The 25,001-nt window shown below is 38.2% G+C and overlaps 1 protein-coding gene across 5 annotated transcripts in view; it reads left to right on the top strand.

Moving 5' to 3' along the window:
* ZNF484 (zinc finger protein 484) overlaps window positions 1-23,828 on the top strand; it is a 74,178-nt gene extending 50,350 nt beyond the window's left edge. For 4 of the 5 annotated variants that reach the window (XM_039880350.1, XM_039880349.1, XM_039880351.1 and 1 more), the window contains one exon: window positions 17,197-23,828. In XM_039880350.1, coding sequence (XP_039736284.1) covers window positions 17,197-19,508 — 2,312 coding nt within the window. In that variant the 3' untranslated portion in view covers window positions 19,509-23,828. Of the gene's footprint in view, window positions 1-9,382; window positions 9,479-17,196 lie in introns of all 5 variants that reach the window. The other variant, XM_039880352.1, reaches the window with a different exon arrangement.
* The last annotated feature ends 1,173 nt before the right edge of the window (window positions 23,829-25,001 follow it).

The following is a 25,001-nucleotide window of genomic DNA, read 5'->3' as shown; positions in this document are numbered from 1 at the left end:
GCGATGTGACACTGTTCCGTTTTATTGTGATTTGAGTACAACTTTTATACTTTTTATTTTGGCATTCGATTATACTTTGTAGTTAAGGTAGCAGGGAGTTAAATTTCTGTGGTTAGGCAAAGCAGAAAATCTTATAGAGTATATTATTATTAATGTTCATGATTAACTAGTACATTCTTCTCTCAATCATTAGAACAGAACTACCTGATGGAACAATCTAAACTTTTAATTCTTATATCTATTACGTAAGATACAGTTTGATTTAAGTAAGGGTGATAGATAAATGTATTCATAACAGCAAGCATTGGCTTGTGGGCAGACATTGTTCTTCTTTCTGCCTAAAGAAATCTTTTAAATGCTATTTGATTTATGCTATATCTAAAGTTCAAGCCGAACCTTTCTCATAGCTGTTCAAAAGTTTCCTTGGTGCAGTAATGAGGAAAATATTTATAAAAATCAGTTTTACAAAGCTGCTTTCATAAGCTAAGTTTCTGTTCCTTTGTTTTTTAAGCACCAAGGAGATCCTGACCTAGCCAGCCTTTCTATGAAACTTAAACTACTATAAGGCACGTGAATTCCATCTTTATTCACTATATGTATACTATCTTTATTATAAGCTCCTGTATAAGGCAAAGGAAGATCAGGTAATCTTTTCATTGTATTAGCCCCCCTAGGTAGATACCAGAGTTTTCTATTTATCCACTAGACCACAAAAGGAGGCCCTTCTATAGTAGGCACAGGCTTATGAGTAAATTTCTTATCCTTTACTAATTTTTCTACTAACTGCGTGGGAACAGGAGTATAAACTGGTTCTAGCAATTCAGCTTGTTATAATTTATTCATAATATCTTTAAGAGGCGCATCAAAAGGAATTTCTCTTAATAATTGTTCAAATAAAGAGTTTACGCATTCTGGACACGTCAGGGTGACTAGAGCTGATTCCATACGCAGGGAATTTACTATGTTTTCCTCAGAGCCAATTTTGAGGAAATCTATTTGTACAGCGTCTACACTTACTAGAATTTGTGCTACCCAAATTCCCCCTATTTATAGGATCATTTCTAAGAAACCAATTATCCCTAAACATATGCCACGTTCTCGTTCTTGACGATGCATTCCTTGAAGCCTCTGTCCCCATCTCCGGATCTTGTCACGCAGTAGGGTAGAAAGAGGACGCGGCAAATAATAAATCATCAACATACTGGAGTAACGTACGGTCAAGATCACGCTGACAGAAAGGTCAAAGTTCCGCACTTAGGGCCTCATCAAATAGGGTAGGAGAATTTTTGAATCCTTGTGGTAAACGCGTCCAGGTTAGTTGGCCCAAGGGTCTGTCCACTCAAAGGCAAAGATAGGCTGGCTGCTAGGGGCTAAGGGAATGCTGAAGAAAGCATCTTTTAAATCTAGTACGATATAAACAGTTCTCTCAGAAGGTAACAAGCTTAAGAGAGCGTACGGGTTGGGTACAGTCTGGTAGATGGTTTCAGCCCTCTTGTTCACTTCTCTTGTTTTGTACTGGCTGGTAATCCTGGGTACCAGGCTTCTGGACTGGGAGCAAGGGAGTGTTCCACGGCGATTGGCATGGCATGAGAATCCCCGTTTCCTGCAGCCGCTGGATATGTTTCCTTATACCAGTTTTGGCATCTTGGGCAATCGTGTATTGCTTAACCTGGACAGGGGTCACAGTAGCAGTTAAACTCACTACTACTGGGACTTGGTGCTTAGCCAACCCTGGGGCATTGTTTTCAGCCCATACCCCTAGATATTCTACCAGGAGTCTGCCTAGTAATGTCTCCATGGACGGGTCTATATTTTCTTCCTTCTCGTAGAGGAGGTACTCTTTGGATAGAGGACAGGTAATTAAGATAGTTGATGGGGCAGACATGGACATCTGAGGTGTACTGTCTCTGAATGTAATAGTAGCCCGTAGCTTTTGGAGTAGGTCTCTACGAAGAAGTGGAGCTGGACAATCTGGAATTACGAGGAAAGAATGGGTCAATATTCCTCGCCCCAGATCTACAGTACTTTCAGTGGTCCATGGGTATTCTCGTATTTTACCTGTGGCACCTTGGACGGCAGTCTTTTGTTTGGAGATTGGTCCCCCTGGGTCAAGTAACACTGAGTGGATAGCCCCGTGTCCACCAGGAAGTTAACAGTTTTGCCCCCCATTTTTAAGGCAACCCTGGTGTCTTGGGGGCTTAGTGTGTAGGAGCCCCGGCCCCGTCAGTTCTCTTCCTCAGTGACGAGGACTTTAGTCTTGCGGTTTTCCTGGTCTTTCCCATTTCTCTCAGGACATTCATTCTTCCAATGGCCCTCCTTTTTGCAGTAGGCACATTGATTTTTCCCTAGGGGTGTGTAACCCTTACGTGGGCCTCTTTCTGATCTCCCTTGTCTTGCCCTAGTCTTCCCTGATCTCTCCTCCTGCATGGCTGCTACCATTATTTTAGCCATACGTTTGGGGTCATCTGGTGCCTCCCTGTTGTTAAACACCTTCTGGGCTATTTCAACAAGTTGAGACAGGTTCATCCCTGCAAAACCCTCTAATTTCTGCAATTTACACCGGATGTCAGGGGCTGCCTGAGTAGCAAAGGCTACATTAATTGCCTGCTGGTTTTCAGGGGCCTCAGGATCAATGCGGGTGTATACCCGGTACGCCTCCTGTAGCTGTTCAAGAAATGCTCCGGGGGATTCCTGAGGTCCCTGTATAACTTCAGTTACCTTAGAAAGGTTAGTTGGCTGACGAGCAGCTATCCTAATTCCCCCAATTAGAATCTGGTGGTACCGATCTAATGCCATTCTCCTTGCCTGAGAATTGTGTCCCCAGTCTGGGCAGGTGGAGGGAAATTCCTCCTCAATCTGTTCCCATGTTTCCTCAACCCTCCTCCCTTCCACAGCTATCTTTTGTGCTTCCGCCCGTATGCGCCCATGTTCTTCTGCAGTGAAGAGGGTAACTAAAAGCTGTTGGCAATCATCCCAGGTGGGGCGGTGAGTCTGAAAGACACTCTCTAAGAGTCCCATCAATGCTTGGGGTTTCTCAGAGAAAGGCATATTCTGTGCCTTCCAGTTGTACAGGTCACTAGTCGAGAAAGGAATGTAAACCATAAAGGGCCTGTCATTAGGATGCCCCTGGGGTAGTGCTTCTCGCAAGGGAAGAATGGCCGGGGTAGTGGTATCTGCCGGTGCCTTGCCCGGAGTGGGAGCAGGAGGCCCATAAGGGTTACCTGCTCGTGTCTGGGGAGGTGAGGCGGTGCTATTGGGCCTCTGTTGTCCTGGATTATAGGGCGGGGGAAGGTCATTGTCCTCCAGTGGAGATTGGAGGACTGAGGGACTGGGCTGTTTTGGAGTTTCAGTTGCTGCATGTTTAGGGGTACCCACAACTAAAACTCACACCCCTAGAGAGAGGGCACACCAGCGGAGCCAAGGAGGGGGGTTCTGAACAAGATTTAACCATTGATCAATGTAGAGAAACTAATCAGGGTGTCCCGGGTCTCCCGTGACAATCTTCCAAACATTCCTCACCAAACCCTTGTCAAAGGAACCCTCTGGAGGCCAGTTTACACCAAAAGATGGCCACTCAACTTCACACAATGTTCTTAGTCTGCCTGGAGAAAACTTTATGCCATAGTCAGCTCCTTCTACAAACCCTTCTTTGAAATGTCGCAGGAGACAACCCAAGGGTGTCTTCTGTGAACTCAGGCTTCCCCCCATTGCTTTGCGCAGAAAACATAAAACAAACACTACGACAAAAACAAACACTCAAACAAGAACAATTTCCGGTGTGTAGGTGGACCCAGAGAAGTCCGCCACCTACAACCTAGACAAGACCAGAGACAATAAACAGAACTCGACAACAGGGCACAGGAGGCGGTGTCCCGCGGCCTGGCCACGGTCCGGGAGATATGACTGCGTCCAGTCTCTCCGTGGACCCCACTGACCGATCAACAGAAACAAGAAGGTACCTTTTATCCAGACACCGAGGCCTCAGAGATTCCAGATTCCCGTTGGGACCAGGAACAAAGAGCGTGTCCTAAAGTTTGCATCCTTGACAATTGTACTGACCTGTCACAGCATTTAAGGGCCCTGGAACATCTCAGGTTGGCTACCTCTTTGAATCCGTAACAGGGACAGCAACCGCTTCGGAGGCTGATCCGGTCTTAGATCCCAGGGTCACTCCCTGAGATCTCGCTGGGGCCTCCAAATGTTGTAGCTGCCAGCCCCCAATAGACACATGGACCACCAGGAATCAGTGAGTCATAGGAATCACACACTTTATTCAGCCAGCTGAGTCTGCTAGGGGTACGCAGACCCCAAATTAAGCAGCCCCAAAATTAGAGATACAGGGTTTTAAAGCCCCAAATCCCATTCTTCATTCTGTTTGAACAGAAAGGTCTGTTTTTCTCCTATTCACTACCTGTCAACCTATAGGTCGGGGTGTGCAAGTGGGGAGTACAGAAGCAGAAAGTTTGTTATCAGAATGTTATATCTCTATGATCAAAAGCCTTTTGTTCCCATGGCAATAGTCAAACAGTAATTTCCTACAAGTAATAAATCTCAAGTAGTCATTTTTCAGCCACCACAATAAGAGTTCAGTAAAGATTTAGCAGAATGAGAAACATAAATAGTTAAAGGAGAGCCCATAACTAACTATCCTTCTGTTTGTTTGCATAACATGGCTGTACCAGAGATGGCCCTCATGCAGAGAGAAGCCCTCTTGCTACTGAGTCTGATTACTGGCTATAATATCCTATAGGTCTATGACGATCTCCCTGTTTCTGAGTTAGAACTCCGAAAGTATTTCCTTATTTTCATGTATGAAAAGGAAGAAATGAAGTTTATAATTAGCATGTCCCAAAGCAGGAGTTTTAGATAATTCTTCCTTTAGAGCTTCTGCAGCTTGTTTCTCTTCTGGGTTCCATTGAATTGGGTCAGATCAATCTGATTTGTAATAAGACTTAGTGGCTGGGCAATTAATGAAAAATTTGAAATCCAATTGCGACTTTAGACCCATGAATCCTCTAAGCTGTTTTCTTGTTTTTGGAAGAGGAAAAGTTTGAATTCCTCTGATTCTTTCAGGGTTAATCAGTTAGATATGAAATAGTGAAGATATTTTACTTGGGGCAAATGAAATTGAAGCTTGTCCTTTAAGAACTTTTATAGCTAGCTGTTGTAAAAGATAAACTGTGTCCTTTTGAGAGTCTGGTGTTGTCCTAGAGCATAAAAATAAATCATCCACATATTGGATTAGAATGGAATCTCTGGGAAAATCAGCATCATTCAAATCAGCTTTTAGTATCTGAGAAATAGGTAGGGCTGTGCATATTCCTGGGGTTTACAGTCCAAGTAAATTGGTGATCTTCCCAGGTGAAGGCAAAGAGATATTGACTGTATTTCTACAGGAATGCTGAAAAAAGCACTACATAATCTATCACTGAAAAATATTGGCAGTCCACAGGAATGGCAGATAATAGGGTATGTGGATTTGGAACCACAAGATGTCTGGGAATAACCATTTTATTTACAGCTCTGAGATCTTGTACAAATCTCCATCCTTTTCCATTTGGTTTATTTACAGGAAGGATAGGAGAATTCAGGGGCTCATATATGGAATTATAAGCCCCCTTTTAAGTAATCTTGTATAATGGGTTTAATTCCAGCAAAGTGCTACAGGTCTTAAAGGATATTGGTGAATATTAGGTAGATGCAAAGTATTGTCAATAATCATTTTAATAGGAGTGGCTGACTTAACCTTGCCAATATCTCTACTGGAAAAGGCCCAAGTTTGCATTGGAACATCCTGCAACAAATGTTCAGTATCAAGGTTAGTTTCCTCTTGTGGAGGTTCTTTTAAAATCATTATTTTCCCAATTGGTTGAGTATCTGATTCATTTAGTTCTAAACATACTCACCCTTCTGGGAAAAAAAGGTACATGAACTTCATGGGTTTCAAGAAGATCTCTATCAGTTGAATTGGGGCAGATTTGAGTAGTTAAAATATGTGTTGCCCCATAATATTTCCTATTTGGAAGGAAATGGGTTCTGATTTAAAAACAGATGTTGGTTGATTAGATATTTCTGCCATTTGTACAGAAGCTTTACTCCGAGGGAGAGGACAACTTAATTGGGTAGGGTTAAGAACAGATAAAGTAGCCCCAGTATCTATAAGACTCTTAGTAATTTCCCCTTCTATGGTAATTTTAGTTTCTCTTAAAGTATTACTTAGGAGAAGGGGAAATGTCCTCTCCTAGTCCCAGGAGCAGCCCCATGCTTGCTTAGTTTCTTTTCTTTTTTTCTAAAACCCATTTCAGTTTTCTACAATCCTTCTTCTTAAGATTGCCTGGCTTTCTACAATAAAAACAGACTTCCTCTCTGCCCTTGTCTAAGAGACCCTGGGGGGTGTCTGACCTGATTGCTTAATTGCTGGAGCTTAAATTCATGATTTTGGCAGCTTCATATTCTTTCTTTTGGGTAGTTTTAGATTGTCGATGAGCCAGAATTGCCAGTTGTATGTTTGGTCAGCTAGTTTAATTTATGTTGATTAATCAGAGTTACAAGCTCTTCATCTAGTCCTTCCCAACATTCCAAATTTAGTAAGAGATCATTTTGATGATCCTTAAAATTGTTTGGAATCAGACCTGAGTATTGTTTGAAAGTTTTTTTGAAAAGTTTTTTGCTGAATCTTGATCCAGTTCATTTTCTTGGGAAAAATCTCAGATATGGCTTGGTAAAGCCAACAGGCTAATTCCCTACATTTTTCCTGTTTTGTTTCTCTGTTTCTTAGTGAACTTTATTTAGCTATTCTGTTGCTTAGCTCTCAGAAACCAGTAGGTGTAATAATTAGAATAGATCAGAATAGCAAGTATTATATGTTCTAACAGTTAAATCAGATTCCATTGCAAACCCATCAGTTCTAGAGAGGGTTGGGAAATCTTTAGTTAGATTCCTTAATTCCGTTCTTGTCCAAGGAATGTACGCAATTGCTGGTTCTCCTCTGTGTGAGACTGGCATTTCCCTAAAAGGAGCTACCACAATTTCTGTTGTTTTCCTCGTCTATCTTGTTCTAGATTTCTATTCTGTTTCCCCTAGGTCAATAGGGAGTGGTGGTAGAGGAGATATAGAGGAAATAGAAGAGGGAGGAAAAGGGAAGAAGAGGGCAAGTCAGGACAAGGAAGCTCAGAAAGCAAAGAATATAGTGGAGCAGCTGGAGATGGGGAAGGAATGGGGTGTTGGCATTTATCAGCTTCAGAAGCCTTTAGTTCAGAGACAGTCTCTACAATTTTCTTATTAACTTCCAGTAGAGAATTTATCTGTCTTCTTCCTAGAAGCTTCTAACTTCCAATCAAGATAAGCTTCCCATTCATTCAGTTTTTAATTATAGAGCCAGCTTTTTCTAATCGAGTGTGCAGAAAAATCAATTTAGAGGTATCAAAAATTCCCCACTTTGACCATCTCAAGCTGATACTACTTTTAGTTAGATTTGCCCATTCCTATAGATACTTGCAAATTGAGCTTCCATATGAATTATACATATAGCCTGCGGGAGTATTAAGGGGGGTGGCGCTGAGGTTCTTGGAGTTTAGGACCTTAGAGACATGATTTCCCATGTTAATTTTTGTTTTCCTCTGGAGATCTGCAGAGTCTGAACAAATTTCTAGAGATATTGTGTGTTGGATTGAAGTGTGATGCTTATGGGTTGAGCTCCAAGGAGCTGTCACCTCTCAAGTCACTTCAACCCTCTTTACATGTCTGTTTCTTTCCCTAGCTGTCTAATACAATGGTGAGGACTCAGAGTGCTAGGTAACCAGCCTTTATGTATGCATCCCAGATAAGTCAATTATTTAATAACAGTTTTGTTGGAATTCCCATTGGGGCCCTGCTCAACTTGAGGGGTACCCTCAGACATCTCCACTTAGATATTTAGTCACCTAAGAATACTGGATATTGGAGCTGGAGGGAGTAAATGTCCTTATCTTCAGAGCTGAACAAGTTCAGAGTCTCCTTTCTCCAACAAAAAGCTTTATTCAGACTCACAGTAAGAAATTTCCATTGAAAAGTGGAAATTAAAACCAGCTGCCCACTTCAGCTTTTATCCATTAGTGCCACCTTGAGGATTTTAAAGAACAGCTTAGGTAAAGTCAGACCCTCTACCATAATAAGCAAAGGGAAAGTCCTGGATTCCAAGAGATAACACACTTGAGTTCACCTGATGTGGAGCAGGAAGCTAGTAGGACTCAGTGGGTTCTTGCTGGTACCTAGCACCAGTCTAGGTCCACAGAGTGGTCCTGGGTGAGCTTCTTGGGAATCCTGCTGACTCTGCTAAGTAAATGTTGATGAAGTAACGTCCGAACTACTTAAATGCCTTATAAGAGTTTATTTGAGCCAAACTAATGACAATTGCTGGAAAGCAAAATCTTAATGGATTGAGATATTGCTCCTGAGAATGGCAGTTTTGCAGCTTGTTTCATACATGAGAATCAAAGGAGGAGACATAAGAGGGGTTACATGAAATTCATTGGTGGTAGAGTAGGGAGGCAGGAGAAGTGAAGTGGGGAAATCTCAGATTGGATAAAAAGCAAAATGGAGAGACACATACTTCCTTTACACTGGTGGGTATAGGATAGTTAACATTTATAGATCATAGAGATGATATGTTGACAACAAGATAATTATGTGGTTTCATGCTCTGGTGCCAGCAGTTGTGCCTTTGAGAAGTCTGGAAAATATTAGTTTGACATTTTTAAAGTATGTTACCTTAGATGCATAGAGACAATAGACAGTTTCAAAGTTAAAAGACTGACCTTTGTCAAGGAAGCTACAGGTCTAAGATGTGACTACCCACTACGACTTGCTTTTAGTTAGGAAGTTTTATGTTCAGACTACTCTGTGTGGTTACTTTGGCCTTTGGATTTGCAAGGCCCACAATGTGGGCCTCCACTGAGCTTGTCAGGTTTAGTATGTGGTCCCTTTTTTGTGCATAGTAATTATTGATTTAATTTGTGTTTCTCTAATAACAAAATATTTTGAACATCTCATCATGTATCTTGTAATAGATTCTGACTTCATTTTGATGTTTGATTGCTTATATCTTCCAAGTTTTACCCCTTTCTCTTTGCCTTCTGCCCCACATCTGGGCAAAGTAGTAGAAAATGACCAGATGCTCCCTCCCTTTGCACTGATACAGTCAGCTTAGCCCATCTCCAGTCACCATATAAAACCCAAGCCACCTTCCGTTTCTTGCTCTCTCAAGCCATTTTTGGACCTGCTTGGGAGCTCTCCCTTAAAAGCTTTATTGTGTAAGTAACATACCTTCTTGGTGTATGTATTGTATTAATCACTTTCTATATCTGAACTAAGATTGTGGTGAGGGTCTATTTCTCCTCTGCAGGTGACTTAACAGTTAGTGCAGTGAGCAGGATGTCTAGATGATGACCATCACCACAGGAGTCTTTCTTCTCTGGCTATCTGGCTCTATTGCCTACTGGTAAGTTTACACTTTGAGTAGTGCTGCTTTATGCTATATTTACCAGTCCTACAAGCCTGTCATATATATAACCAATTGAACTTAGAAGTTATAACTGGCACTTAGGAACAGATGTAAGAGATTTGGCACTCCTTAAAGTGGCTCTGGGTTGTGTCTCTTGGCCCAGACCTATCTGTCAGATTGAATTGTGTTTCTTAATTCCAGCATAAGCCATGACTAATGCTAGGCACAGGGGAGTAAGTCTTACCCTATGAAAAGGGTTCCTGGACCCAATTCCAATATGTGTGTGTGTGTGTGTCAGGCCCGAGCTGATCATGTCGGCTACGCCAAGTGTCAGCGGTATTGTTGCTCGAGAAGGGAAGTTTGATGGCGAGATGCCCACTTGGAAGAAAGCACAAGAGGCAGACATGAGAATGAACCTGCAGGAACCAACTTTATTGTGTGGAACGCAGTTCTGTTGGGGGAAGTGCAGTCTGTTGCACGGGGGCGTGCAGTATCGCGCACACTTCTGCTTCCCTTTCTGTGCTCTCCTTCTGTTCCCCAGGAGACTGCATGGCTCTACACAGATCAGAGTACAATAGTGGCCTTCAGCCACACGTGCGTGATACAATAAGCTGAAGTATGTTTACATATTTTGTAAATTTAGGGTCCTATTCCTAGCCACGGGCCTGGATCACAGCCACACCTTGGATCAGCCAGACCTTGGGCCAATCAGGCCTTGAATCACAGCCAGACCTTGGGCCAGCCAGGCCTGGTGCCCACAGTGTGTGCACGTACACATGTGCATGCACACAGGCTTCCCCACACCACTAGTCAATTCTCAGACACCAGCAGAGTGTCCAAGAAGTCAACTCAATTTTAACAGTACCACAAGACTGCCCTCTACTTCAGAGGCCACTTGCAATTGTAGGTTGTTACCTGTGATTCTGACCAACTGGTTATAGATTGGGGGTCCCAGTGACACCCGCCCCCTTCTTGGCAACTCAGTTCATATGCCAGTCACAAGTCCAGATTGTTACCTATACTGGTGACCAAATGGCTATAAATCAGAGGTTCCCACAACCCCCCTGGGGTTTAAGTAATTTGTTAAAGATGGCTTACAGAACTTAAGAAAACTCTTTTACTCACTGGATTACTGATTTATTACGAAGGATATTAAAGCATATGAATCAACAGTTAGTTGAAGAGATAAAAGGTGAGGTCCCAAATGAAGGCCCTCTTGTCCTTCTGGATCTTGGGGCCCAGCACAATGGCATGTGGAAACGTTCTGGTTCTCCAATGTCACAGCTCTCTGAAAAAGGGCCAACAACCTGCCCTTTGGGTTTCTATGGAGGTTTCATTACGCAGTCCAGATTGACTAAGTCATTGGCCATTGGCAGTTATTCAACATCAAGCCCCATCCCCTCCCTTGGGTGGGGTCCAAAAGTTACATCATTAACATAACAAGAGATGCCATTGTTGCTGTCATCACTTTTAAGGAAATTCCAGGAGGTTGAGAGCTGTGAGCCCAGAACTGTGAATGAAGATCAAAATATCTGAGAAATATATCATTCTGATGACCAAAGATATATTTCTCATAAATCATCATATCACACCCTGTTACTGTAGGTTGTGTGTCTCAAGCAGGCATTGGCCCCTGTTGTATAGAGCTCTCGGGAACAACTGATACTTTATGCATTTAAGGATCCATCAAGTGGTCACAGTGTGGAGGAAGAGCAGTTACAATGCAGCATGCTAAGAGCAGATCGCTCACCTTTCAAAATTTTGTCATATTCTATTGTAGCTTTTTACTTTTCCCTGTGACTCATGTCAAACAATTTTTTTTCTGCCCTTTTACTAATTTTTCTCTTTTAGAAAATATCATTTGGATACCCTTTACCTCTTGCTTTCCAGTGCCATCACCGGAAATCATGTTTATGTTTTCTCATGCCTGGATTACTCTAACCCTATTTGGATGTGCTAATCTTTTTTTTTTAACTAGTTCATCTTTGATGCTGATAGATTTTATTGCTTAAAACATTGTGTTTATTCTGTCAGTTATATGGTGCAAAACTAAAGTTACTATTTTTAAACGGAAGTTCCACAAGACTTTTGTGAGGAAGTAAACAGAGTTTTATTCTGATATGATTTGCAAATCAGAGAATATAGCCTTTGGCATGAGCCAAAGACATGCTCTAAGGCTGGAAGAATAAAGCACGAGCTTTAAAAGTGAGTTTCGAAGGGATAGATTGCTGGGGTAATACGACCATAAACTTACATCGTTCATTTTCTGATTGGTGGCGGCAACTGGATTTCAGGGTCTGCTGATTCAGTAGTCAGCAAACGGGACTGTGAGATAAAACCAAGGAGTAGTTTCTGCTAACTCATGGTCAGCAGGTAGAGTTATAGGATATGGCCAACAATTAGAGTCATAAGACATGGTCAGTAGGAGTAAAGGGTTTGGGGGGAGGGAGGAGTTAGGGCCAAAGCTTCAGTTTCCTTCGGGGTCTGGAAAATAAGCTAGTAAAACTAGTTTTGTGGTGAAATGAACAATACAAGAAATGCAGTTTGTGAGATAGACAAGAGTCAAGAGTTTAAACTGCAAAACGGCCTATTCACCCCTAGGAAGGTCAGAGACCAAATTGCAGAAGCGTCTAGATATTCAGTCACAAAATTATGATATTAGAATTCTCATACTTATTATCTAAACATGTGACAAATTTTTCTCTCAATGGGTTTGTAAGCTAAATAAAGAACATGCCTCATATTTGTACTTTATATTTGTCTCTGTTTAGTTTCCATAATCTTGTTCACTTTTTTTTAATATTCCCTTTAGTGATCCTTTGGCATCTGACCCTTTGATAATTTTCTCTATCTGCCTGTTTAGATGCTACACATACTTACACTTTGTGCTCGGGTTTCAGTTACTCCTTGAATTGAACCTAACTATTACAGCATATATTGCTTTTTCCCTTTTCTTATTCTCCAACCTACATAATTTCAGAGAAAACTACATTAAGTGACATGATAACTGAGTCTTTTACCCTTTCCCCCCCAATGTTTCTGTAGAGAATATTTAGTAAAATTAAATTCTTGAATTTATGTGATAGGATGGAGAAAATTATTATTTTGCTCTTTTTCACAGGGATTTGAAAATTTTTCTGCTAGGAGCAGTTCAAGGGGCTGATAATTGTAATTGGAAAGGGAAGATAATTGCACAAAATGCTTAAAATTTCAGGCTTTGTGTATTAAGCATTTGTTATGGTACAATCTATGCCAATTAAGTATGAGTGGCTCAGATTATCTGGTCTTTTTTTTTTTTAAATGTGAAAGGAAAGAGAGCCTCCTTAGTGCTATGCTGAGATTTAGACTTGTTTTTAGAGCATAGAACTCTAAATGATCTGTGAAGAACAATGAATTTTGAATAGGAACAGAGGATAGAAAAAGGAAACTTAATAGGGAAAAGGAAAAGAACATATGTTTGCATTCAGTAATAAAATAGACCAGTGGAAAGATAGCTTGCATGCACACATATCATTGTCCTGAATTATGATTTTGTATTTTATTGGATGAGTAATTGAATCAGTGGTGACAGGAATTATATATAATTCAACTTTTTGACACAGGAGCAACATTTTCACATTGAATGTTATTGGTAGTAATGTAAATGATTTAGAAATACCAATAGGTTTGTAAGCTAAAGAAAATGAAAGATTGCAAAAGATCAAAATTCATGTTTAGGAATCCAGTGTTTGATGTCCTCAGGATTAATAAAAGCTATCAATGTGTATGAGTAAAAATGTAATATAACAGTTAAATAATGTGTTTGGGGATATAACAAGGTCCTAGAAACAATAAAATGTGTATGAAGTTAGACTATATCTATATTCAAAAACTCTAGTAGAATAAGATAATAGTATAATCTAGTTTTTGCATAAATATTTACTGAGAATCTATACCAGAGTTCGGAATATTAGTAATTCTTAATCTGGGCAAAAAAAAGATATTGGAATAAAGCCAAACTCTTGTCACTGAGAGTCCCTAATTCTGCTTTCTAGGGCCATTCAGGAACAAAGTTTTTAGAAAGTCATTGCACTACCATCCCCTAGAGCAGGATATAGCAAACATTTTCTGTAAGCCATAGGATTGTGAGCCATAGGATTGCTGTCATAACTACTCAGTTCTACAGTTGTAGCCCCAAAGGATCTATAGACAAGTACATCAACGAATGGGTGTGACTGTGTTTCATTAAAAACTTTGACATGGAAATTGGAATTTCATATAATTTTTATGTGTCATGAAGTATTATTTTAATTTTTTCAACCATTCAGAAATAAATCCATTCTTAGTTTTTGAATAGAGGCCTGGATTTAGCCTGAAGGTTGTAGTTTTCTGACCTCTGCCTAGGGCATTGCAGCTGCATAGAACTGAGTACTGTCAGTCTGGAATGTAGCCAGTGGGAAAGAAGAGGGTTGTGGGAGACACACCCAGTTACTTAAGATAGTGGCCTTGTCACAACAAATAAAATTTTTACTCACATTTAATTGGTGAGAACTGAATTATTTGGCTTTATCTAATAACAAATGAGGCTGGATAGACCTGTTTTTCTGAGACAGCCACATGCTTGGCTACAAGTATAATATTGTTGAAGGAAAGGGACAAATTTTTATGGACAACTTTTTGTTTCTGCTATTAGATACTGCCTGTTAGATGCATGTGTCTCTGCATTCCAAACCAGACATAAAAAATTAAATCATAGACATCTATTTATTGTGTAGCTAGGTCATGATGACAAAGGTTACAATAGTTTGGTAACTATTTAGGGAACAGTGGTTAATAGGGAAAAAGATAGATTAGTGAGGATTTACAGATGAAGGATAATAAGAATCTAGACTCAGAAATACTTCTTTTAAGCCACTTAGTTTTGTCACATTGTTCTTCTGTCATCTTTTTTTTCTTTTAAAAAACTTTTTTCCTTGGCTTTTTTGACATATAATAGACATATTATATATTGAGATATAATTAGTTGTTCATATTTACATTGTACAATTCAATGAGTTTTTTTCAATTATAGTTGGCATACAATAATATTACCAGTTTCAGCTGTATAGCATTGTGATTGGAGATCCACATAACTCGTAAAGTGATCACCCCACTAAATCTAGTACCCCTCTTCCTCTTACATATTTATTACATTATTAACCATCTTCCCCATGCTACACTGTACATCTCCATGTCTATTCTGCAACTATCCATTTGTACCTCTTAATACCTTTGCCTTTTTTCCCCACCTCCCTAACCTCCTCCATCTAGTAGCCCTCAAAATATTCTCTGCATCTATGAGTTTATTACTGCTTTATTGTTGTTTATTTGTTCTTTAGATTCCACATGTACATGAATTCATGTGATATTTGTCTTTATCCTTCCCATTTCATTCAGCGCAGTACTCTCTAGGTCCATCAAGGCAATATCTTTCTCCATCCCCTTCCTTTATTCTGTGTGTGTCTTATAATCTGAAATGAGTCTCTTGTAAGCAGCATATGTAGGGGTCTTGTTTTCTTATCCACTCATCTACTCTATCTTTCAGTTGGAGCACTTAACTCTTTTCCATTTGAGGTACTTATCGATAGGAATGTAGTTATTACTATTTTTTACTCATGTTTTTAATACATGTTTTTTCTTCTTGAAGTCCCTCCAACATTTCTTGTAATACTGGCTTGGTGTTGATAAATTCTTTTAGCTTATTTTTGTCTGGGAAGTTCTTTATCCATTCTTCGACTCTAAATGATAGTTTTGCTGGATAAAGTATTCTTGGTTGTAGATCCTGGGTTTTCATCACGTCTAATATTTTGTGCTAAGCCCTTTTGTTCTGAATAGTTTGAGAAATCAGCTGCCAGTCTTATGGGTGCTCCCTTGTAGGTAACTAACTGCTTTTCTCTTGCTGCTTTTAAGATTCTCTCTTTGTATTTAACCCTTGGCATTTTAATTATGATGTGTCTTGGTGTGGGCGGGTCTCTTTGGATTCCTCTTTCTTGGGACTCTCTGAGCTTCCTGGAGTTGTATGTCTATTTCCTTCACCAGGTGAGGGAGTTTTCTATCATTTCTTCAAATAGCTCTTCAACATCTTGTTTTCTTTCAGGTACCCCTATGACACAAATATTTTTACCTTTAACAGTGTTCCATAGGCTTCTTAAATTATTATTATAGCCTTGACTTCTTTTTTTTTTTTTTTTTTTTTTTTTGCCATTCTGATGGAGTGTCCTTGGCTTCCCCATCCTCTATATTGGTGGTTTGATTCTCTTCTTTATCCACTCTGTGTTTTCCATCTAATATACTCTTCATCTCAGATAACGTGTTCTTCATTTCTAACTGGTTCCCTTTTATAATTTCCATTTCCATTTTTGTTTTTTTTTATCTCTTTGTTGAAGTTTTCACTGAATTTATCTGCACTTCCCAAAAGTTTCTTGAGCATCTTTATCACCAGTATTTTGAACTCCGCATCTGTTAGATTACTTAACTCTATTATATCTGTATCTCTGATCCGTTCTTTCATATGGTTTCTGCTTCTTTGTCTTCCTATTTAGACTGCCTTTCTGTGTCTGTTTATATGTACTAAGCAAAGCTCCTAAGTCTCCCAGTCTTATTAGTGTGGATTTGGAAAGTAGGTGTCCAGTGGCACAGCTGCAGGCCAAGTTTAGCCTCAGCCTGTGCCCCTCTGGGGCTACCTGTTAAGATTCAGCAAGCAGTCCACAGATGCTGTACTTTTAATTGCCTCAAGAAATCACACCAGAAACCGAGGCCAGCTGCCACTAGTGTGAGTCTTGGCTCTGCTCAGCAAGGAGCACCTGACTCGCCGAAGATACAACTAGATGTGGCTTTGGTGGGGGCGTGAGTTGGGGGAGCAGAGTTTCAGGGAATCCTCTGGGCGGAGCGACCTGTTATCCAGTTTGATGATGTCTCTGCTATGGCAGTGCTGGGTCCACACACTGGGAATGGGGAGAGCTCAACAGAGGAACAATGGATACTGCTGTCACTTCTGCTTGGGAGAGAGCCTCACCTCCGGCCCTCACTCTGACAATTCATTGTTCCCTGTACATCCCTGGTGACCTCTGCGCTGCCGAACTGGCACTGGTGCTCAGAGTGAGCATGTCCATTGCCACGAAAGTTCGCTCACAGACACAGCCCCTTTAAGAAGTGTCTGCAGCTCCCGCTGTTACAGCCTCCGTCCCACTCATCACTCAGGACTGAGCAGCCTCCCATCCTTGTCCCGTCCTACTTTCTGCCATTGCAGGGTGATTTCTTAGTTCTCTCCCTATTTGTATGGCGTATTCATGTAGATCCCAGGCGGTTTTTCTTGCTGTTTGCTCCTTGTTTTCATCACAACTTTGATTTAGTCACCAGAGGGATGAATAGTGCTTCTATCATCTATGCCACTTTTTTTCTCCTGTTCTTCTGTCATCTTGTTTTGTAGTTCTGCTGCATACATGGAACTGAAGTGCTTCAGTTTGAATCTCATCTTCCCCAATTACTAAACATTTGATTGGGCAGATTTCTATGGCTCAGTTTCCTCATCTTTAAAACACAGTAATAATACCAACAGCAAATAATTATGATTCTGATTAAATATAGATATAGAACTGAGAATAATGCCTGGCACATATAAATGGTATTATTTATCATATAGTATATATCTTTGGTCTGTTAACTGTTCTTCGTGTGTTTTATTTTTTCTTTTTCAGATGGGGATATTGGTTTTGAAACTTCACAACAGGGAATGTCTGAAGAACTTTCGATTCGGCTTGAGAGAATTAATCTCTTCACAAGGGATGACCCATATTCCATTTTAGAATTGTGGCAAGATTATGAGCAGACAGGAAGATATGAAGAAAACCAGAAAAAACATTCATGTCACATTGCCTTCATCAATAAGCAAATACTCGCTAATGCGAGGCAGTATGACTATAAGGGCAATGGGAAAATAGTTCATGTAAACACATACCTTATTCCTTCAAGAAAAAGACTCTATAACTATGACTCATTTGGAAAGAATTTGAAGCCTATTATAAGCTTATGTAATTATAAGAGAAACAATGCAACAGAAAGATTAGATAAGATTATTGGATATGGTAACATTTTCACTTATATAAATTCTCATACAGAAATGAATGCTTGTGAATGTAATCAGTGTAAGAAACTTCTGAGTCATAAGCAAGCTCTCATTCAACATAAAAAATATGATACTGGGGAGAACCTCTATTTATTTTCTAATTGCATAAACATTTTCACACAGATGTCACACTTATTTGTACATGATAGTATTTATACTGAAGAGAAACAGTATGAATGCAGCAAATGTGAGACAATCTTCATTCAGAAGTCTCAACTTGCTGTACCTCAGAAGGTTTACACAGGAAAGAAACCCTATATATGCACTAAATACAGGAGGGATGTTTCCCTCAAGTCAAGTCATGAGAAAACTCACACTGAAGAGAATCATTATACATGCAGTGAATATGTAAGAGCATTTATCCAGAAGTCAGATGTATTCAGATGCCAAGAAATTCATTGTGGAGAAAAACCTTATGAATACAGTGAATGTGGGAAAAACATCTCTCAGAATTCAGACCTCAGTATACATAAAAAAAGTCATACTGGAAAGAAACACTTTGATTGTACCGAATGTGGAAAAGCCTTCACAAGGAAATCAACATTAGGTATGCATCAGAAAATTCATACAGGAGAAAAACCATATGTATGTACTGAATGTGGGAAAGCCTTTATCCGGAAATCACATTTTATTACACATGAGAGAATTCATACTGGAGAGAAACCTTATGAATGCAGTGACTGTGGGAAGTCTTTTATAAAGAAGTCACAACTCCATGTGCATCAGCGAATTCACACAGGAGAGAATCCCTTTATATGTTCAGAATGTGGGAAGGTCTTTACCCACAAGACAAATCTCATTATACACCAGAAAATTCATACTGGAGAAAGACCCTATATCTGTACTGAATGTGGGAAGGCCTTTACTGATAGGTCAAATCTCATTAAGCACCAAAAAATTCATACTGGAGAGAAACCCTATAAATGCGGTGACTGTGGAAAATCATTTATCTGGAAGTCACGGCTCAGGATACATCAGAAATGTCATACTGGAGAGAGACATTATGAGTGCAGTGAATGTGGGAAAACATTCATTCAGAAGTCAACACTAAGTGTGCACCAGAAAATTCATAGAGAAGAAAGACCTTATGTTTGCACTGAATGTGGGAAGGCCTTCTTCCACAAGTCACATTTTATTACACATGAGAGAATTCATACTGGGGAGAAACCTTATGAATGCAGTCACTGTGGGAAATCCTTTACTAAGAAATCACAGCTCCATGTACATCAACAAATTCACACAGGAGAGAAACCTTACAGATGTGCTGAATGTGGAAAGGCATTCACTGACAGATCAAATCTCTTCACACACCAGAAAATTCATACTGGAGAGAAACCCTATAAATGTAATGACTGTGGTAAAGCCTTCACTAGGAAGTCAGGCCTCCATATACATCAACAATCTCACACTGGAGAAAGACATTATGAGTGCAGTGAATGTGAGAAAGCCTTTGCACGAAAATCAACACTAACTATGCATCAGAGAATTCATACAGGAGAGAAGCCCTATATTTGTACTGAATGTGGGAAGTCCTTCATCCAGAAGTCCCACTTAAATCGACATCGGAGAATTCATACTGGAGAGAAACCCTATGAATGCAGTGACTGTGAGAAGGCCTTCATTAAGAAGTCACAACTCCATGAGCATCAGCGAATTCACACAGGAGAGAAACCATATATATGTGCTGAATGTGGAAGGGCTTTCGCCATCAGATCAAATCTTATTAAACACCAAAAAATTCATACTAAACAGAAGCCCTATAAATGCAGTGAATTTAGGAAAGCCTTAAACTGGAAGCCACAGCTAAGTATACATCAGAAATCTGATACTGGGGAAGGAGAGTGTCCAGTGCCACAGTCATGGTGTGGGGACACAAAATTGTGAGATGCTACAGCTTTACTAAAAAGCAGGAGGTAACCAAAGCCAACTTTCCTCTACTAGTCAGAAGTCTGAATATCTAGATCACATAGCTGATGTTTAGTTACACTTATGAGGAGACACTTTGGAGAAAGTGTTTACGTAATGTATAATGGTTGTGCTAGGTTATTTGACAGATACTGGGATTGTCAAGCTGCTAATAATGGTAAATATGCAAGGCTATATCTTTGCAGTCTTTCTTGTTTCACATTTTGGATTAGCAGCTTTATAAATTCAGTTGAGTTTTTCATACCCTGGGTAACAAAAATACCAAAGGAATTTCTTAATAAGTAGAGTGCTAAGAAGAATTTTTCATTGCACCCTAATGATACTGACATCAAGGCAAAAGTATAGACAATTTAATAAGTCTATAATGAAGAAAAGCCATAAGTTTTTGTGAAAATTGACGTTAAAGACACAAAGAAAGGACTTCTTTTGAAATTTCTATTACTTATTGTTTATAGTATCTATTAATGTGTGAAATTTGGATAAGAAAATTTTAAATATACAATTCGACTTGACATTGGCTTACCTGAATATTTATAGGCATCTTTAGGTAACCAACATGTTCCCTTATTTATTAATTCCCTGCCATGGCAGCAGGAAACTTACATCCAAGAGGCATAAAGTGCTCCCAGCCTGTATTCCACAAGTGATCAGAGATGTAAGCAGCAGCTCCACAAACTACTTGTCACATTAGAACTGTCCCTGAGCTCATGGAAATTAGCCACAGGCTACTAAGCTAGAGATCAGCATTTCAGATTCTCAGTCTTATCCACAGAAACCTATACTTTCTTACTGATTTCTGTTTGAAAAAGAGAAATTAAGAAAATGGGTTTTGAGACCTAGAATTATATATTACCTTCCAGTTTTGTTAATACATTCTCTACATAGTCATTACATGATATATGGGACACAATTGTCTTGCATTTAAGCTTGTTTTCTTAGAAGACACATAGATGCACGTTTAGAAGAATATTCCTATCCCCTCTTAATCTTTATAAGTTACTTTTATTTAATTGTATTTTCAAATCTTCTATATCTTTATAGACTTTTATTCTATTAGATAGTGAAAAATCTTCCACAATAATTGTGAGTTTGTCTCTTTTAGATCTATGATTTTGGATTTATATAGAGTTTGTTTTTACATACATTCAGATTTAGAATTGTTATACTTTTCTGATCAATTTAAACAACCATTATGAAATGTCCCTTTTTATCTCTAATGATATATTTTGCCTTAAAATTTACTATGTTAAATATTAATGCAATATGCATACTTCACTTATTTAAGGATAATATAAATTAGTACTCATACCACTTTCTGAACAAGGTGAGGAGCTAGAACATTAACTCCATTTATCATCTTGATTTATATGGTAGTGATGTCATGCATTTGAATTCTGCATGTAGTTGACAAAGCCAATGATAATTGTTTCAGAGTCCAATTCATTTAAATCTGCATATTTATCCCTTTTGTTACCCTTTTATTCCTTCTTGTCCTGTTATTTCCTTCTAAAATAATTTTCTTCTGACTGAAAAACATCCTTTCGTATTTCTTTTAGTGTGTATTTGGTAGTGACAAATTCTGTTTTCGTTCATGGAAAAATGTCTTTATTTTGCCTTCATTTTTGAAGGACGTATTTTTGAGTATTGAATTCTAAGTTGGCAGTTATTTTCTATCAGTATTTTGAAGATATTTTGTCATGGTTTGTCTTTGTTGAAAAGTAAGCTTTCAATCTAACTACCTTTGAAGGTAATGTGCTTTCTCTTTTTCACTTTAAAATTTATGTCTTTGTTTTAGGCTGTCAACAATTGCACAGCGATATGCTTACGTGTGATTTTTTTGTGTGTATTCCGCTCGGGGTTTGCAGCATATTTTTTATTCAGTGGGGATATTTTTTTGTATGTTTTGGGAAATTCTTAGCTATTATTTATTCAAATTAGGCATGTGCTTTGTTATCTTCTACTTCTTCTAGACATGGCCCCATTATCTAGATCCCCTGTTGACCTTTATCTGTTGGTTGTCGTTTCTCTTGGGTTTTGGTGATGTCTTGCCTTCTCATAAACCTAGTGAATTTGAATTAATTACCAGACACTCATTATATATTAACAATTGTAGAGATAATTAGATGGTCTGGATGATATCATCTTCCTGAGAGGCTTTGCCTTTGTTTATGACATGTGACTCAGCTAGGAACACTAGCAGTCCCAGATTGCCTTCATCCAATCATGTGCTAAGATTATTTGAAAATGTGAAGACTTGTCTATTTTTTTTTTTTTTCACTCTTTTTCCTAGGGGATACCCTTAAGATTTAGGACTTTGGGAGATTTAACAGGCGTCTCCTTCTTGGAAAGACCTCAATCCTAGTATTTGTCCCTTTAGTCCTATAAATTTGTCAAAAACTTTAAAGCTTCTCTTGCCCAGTATGTTCCTTAAGAATTAATAAACACTTCTTTGTAGTAAATAGTTACAAATTCCAGAGGTTATGTCTTGTTTCTAAACTTATTCCTGCAGTTTTTAACTTTCTTTGAACCTCTCCAATGCCACTACAAAATTAAATGTAGCTAATATTTTTTTCTACCTTTTTTTTTAGTTCTCTAAGGGAGTACTGGTCTGTACCGTCTACTGTGCCATTAGCAAAAGTTTTCAATTTTCTGTGATAGCTGTTCCTATTTAAGGAGTGTGGAGTCCAGAAATATATTTTTTTAAAGTACTCAAACTTTCCAGACTAACTTAAAAATAAAAATGCTGTGATTTGCAGCATTACTTTATTCCTAATTTTTGTTGCTAAAAGATAAAGTATTTACTCTTCGTTAAAGACTTTATAAACTTTGATACATAAGAGAAAATTACTTCTGGTGGTGTTAAATTTTACTATGGTAGCTGCCAAGTTTTAGCAAAAGGAGGAAACTAAGATCTTTTAAGATATCTATAGTTTTTAGTATGCTTTTTCCCCTTTGGAATGGAAAATTAAGTAAATGAAGATTGGTCTAAGAGCCCAGGGATTTGAAAATAAGAATTTCAAAGATTATTTTAGTAGGATAACAGAGGTAATGATTCTCAACCTTTCTATTTAAAACAAAACAAAAAATACAATTCTATATTACCAAGTCAAAAAAAAAAAAAGAAATATTTTACCTTTTGTCAAGTTTTAATCTTTAGGAGAAAGGAAGACTTTCTTTTTTTTTTCCATGGATCTCCAGGGGCACTTGGGAATTGATTGAAAAATGGATGATGGAAAATTATCCATCATGAATGGAATAGGAGAGCTAAATCTTAAGTTGAACTCCAGGGTCAGTATACATTGGATGCATGTGAGCTATAAACTTTACTAGGAAAAGTAGTATGGCAGCAGTATAACACAGTTCATTTGTATACACAGAAAAACTATTTAAAAAGTTTTACAACCTAAATTTTTAAATTAAAAATGCACTTTAAATTAATTTTTGGAAAATGAATTCAGTAAATGTAAGAAAACTTTCACTCAAACGATTATACATCAGATCATTCATAGAGGAAAGTGATTTTCTATCTTCATTCACAAATTATACTTTATTACATAGAGAATTCATGCTGGCAAGTGACCTTATGAATACAATGACAACAAAATCATCCACTGAAAAGTCAACTCCTTGAACATCAGCAAATTCACACATGAGAAATAACAGGTCAAATCTCATTATACACTAAAAACTCATTTTTGAGATTAAAACCTATAAAAGCTGTGACGGGAAGTTATTAGAAAATGTCCTAGGAGGAAATTTTCTGTATGCACTTTGGGAATAATTTCATTCAGAAATCAAATTTCAGTATTTATAAATGAATGAAATTATATATTTCCTGAAAGTGAGAAAGTCTTACACAAGTCAGAACCAGTCATAAATTATTTGAATTACAGAGAAACCCTATGATTATTGTATATTGCGTATTATATATTGCATGTCAAAAGTCTTTGTCCATGAGTTACACCTTACTAGACATCAGATAAATAATTAAGAAAAATAAGTCTTCTAAGAATTTTTGTTAAAGTGCCATAAAATTCATATTGGGGGTAACTGTAAATTTGATACAATTGGAAAAAGTCTTCCTATAGAAGCAAATTCCATATTTTAACTGAAAAATACATATTTAAACACACGTACAAATGCTTGTGCACACATAAAATGGTGTAAATGTAACTTCTATAATTTTATTTAATTTCGTACTTTCTTTACTGATAGCAATTCCAGTCACAACAGTTTGTCAACAGCTAAGCAATGCTGATCAAGTTCACTTTTACTCAAAGTCACATACACATGTAGGTGTGTGTTTTCATTGACTTGAAATGAGATTATACTATACACATTTTTGCATTTTTTGCACCCAACGATAATGTTTAACTAGAAGAGGCCAGAAAAAATGTTCTGATAATCATCCTCAAGAGGGGACATAGCATAAAGAGTTAGTGGACAGGCATAATCATGCCCTTACCTACTGGAGATCTTTTTTAAAATTTCTGTGACACTTCTGGCAGTGAAATTGAATTGTGTTTTCTTACTTTCATAGTTGTCAGACTTCTTTGGAATAAGACTAGTCTTTTGTATTTCCAACAATGTATAATGTACTCCCTTTCCTCTACTAAAAGTAGCTATTACTCTTTAACTTTGAGAAGTGTTATGATTTCAAAGCGATAATTAGTTTTAATTTACATATTAATATGCCCGTTTAAATGTTTCTTGCCATTTAATATGCTATTCTGTAAGTTGCCTTTATAAACCATTTATTCATATTTTTTTCCTCTTTGGATTGTTTTTCTTATCTATTCATAACAGTTTATTGTATGTTAAAGGTAGTAACTCTTTAAAAATAAAATCTTGCTTGTCTCTTGATTTTGTAGATGAAATTTTTCCATCAGAATAATTTTATTTTTCGCATGTTTAAATATGTCCATCTGTTCTTTTACAGTTTCTAAATTTCTAGTTTTAGTTAAACTGCATGAATAAAAATTTAAGTGGGTTTTTGGGGGGGTATATTTTATATACTTTTTGGGAGAATGATTCAGTTTTTTCTTGGACATGAATACCAGTTTTACAGTTGTAGACACTCTCGGTTTCCTGAGTATGTCAGATACTCTTCTCTCACTGCTTATTCACTTTATTAGCATCTTTTGAAGCTGGTAGTGGCCAGGTGATGTGATTTGGACCAATAGAAGCAAAATACTGATAGATGTGTTCTGGGAGGAAAACTTTTGATATCCTAAGAAAAGGAACAGATGAAGCTGCTGCCATCAATTTACCCTTCTCTATGCCTTGTACATGATGGCTGGGCAATGGGAACCTTTTCTCAACAATAATTGGAAAGCCAAAAGAACTACAGACACTGGTCCTGAGAATTTAATCAACACTGAAAGCATGTTCCCTTTAGACTTAAGCTATGTGATGTGAATAAACATGTATTGCAAAAAAACATTCTATTCT

Source organism: Pteropus medius, unplaced genomic scaffold (genome assembly GCF_902729225.1).
Source record: "Pteropus medius unplaced genomic scaffold, Ma_sr-lr_union100, whole genome shotgun sequence".
Taxonomy (NCBI): Eukaryota; Metazoa; Chordata; class Mammalia; order Chiroptera; family Pteropodidae; genus Pteropus; species Pteropus medius.
The sequence above is the reverse complement of the archived record's forward strand: the minus strand, read 5'-3'. Positions and strand labels throughout refer to the sequence as shown.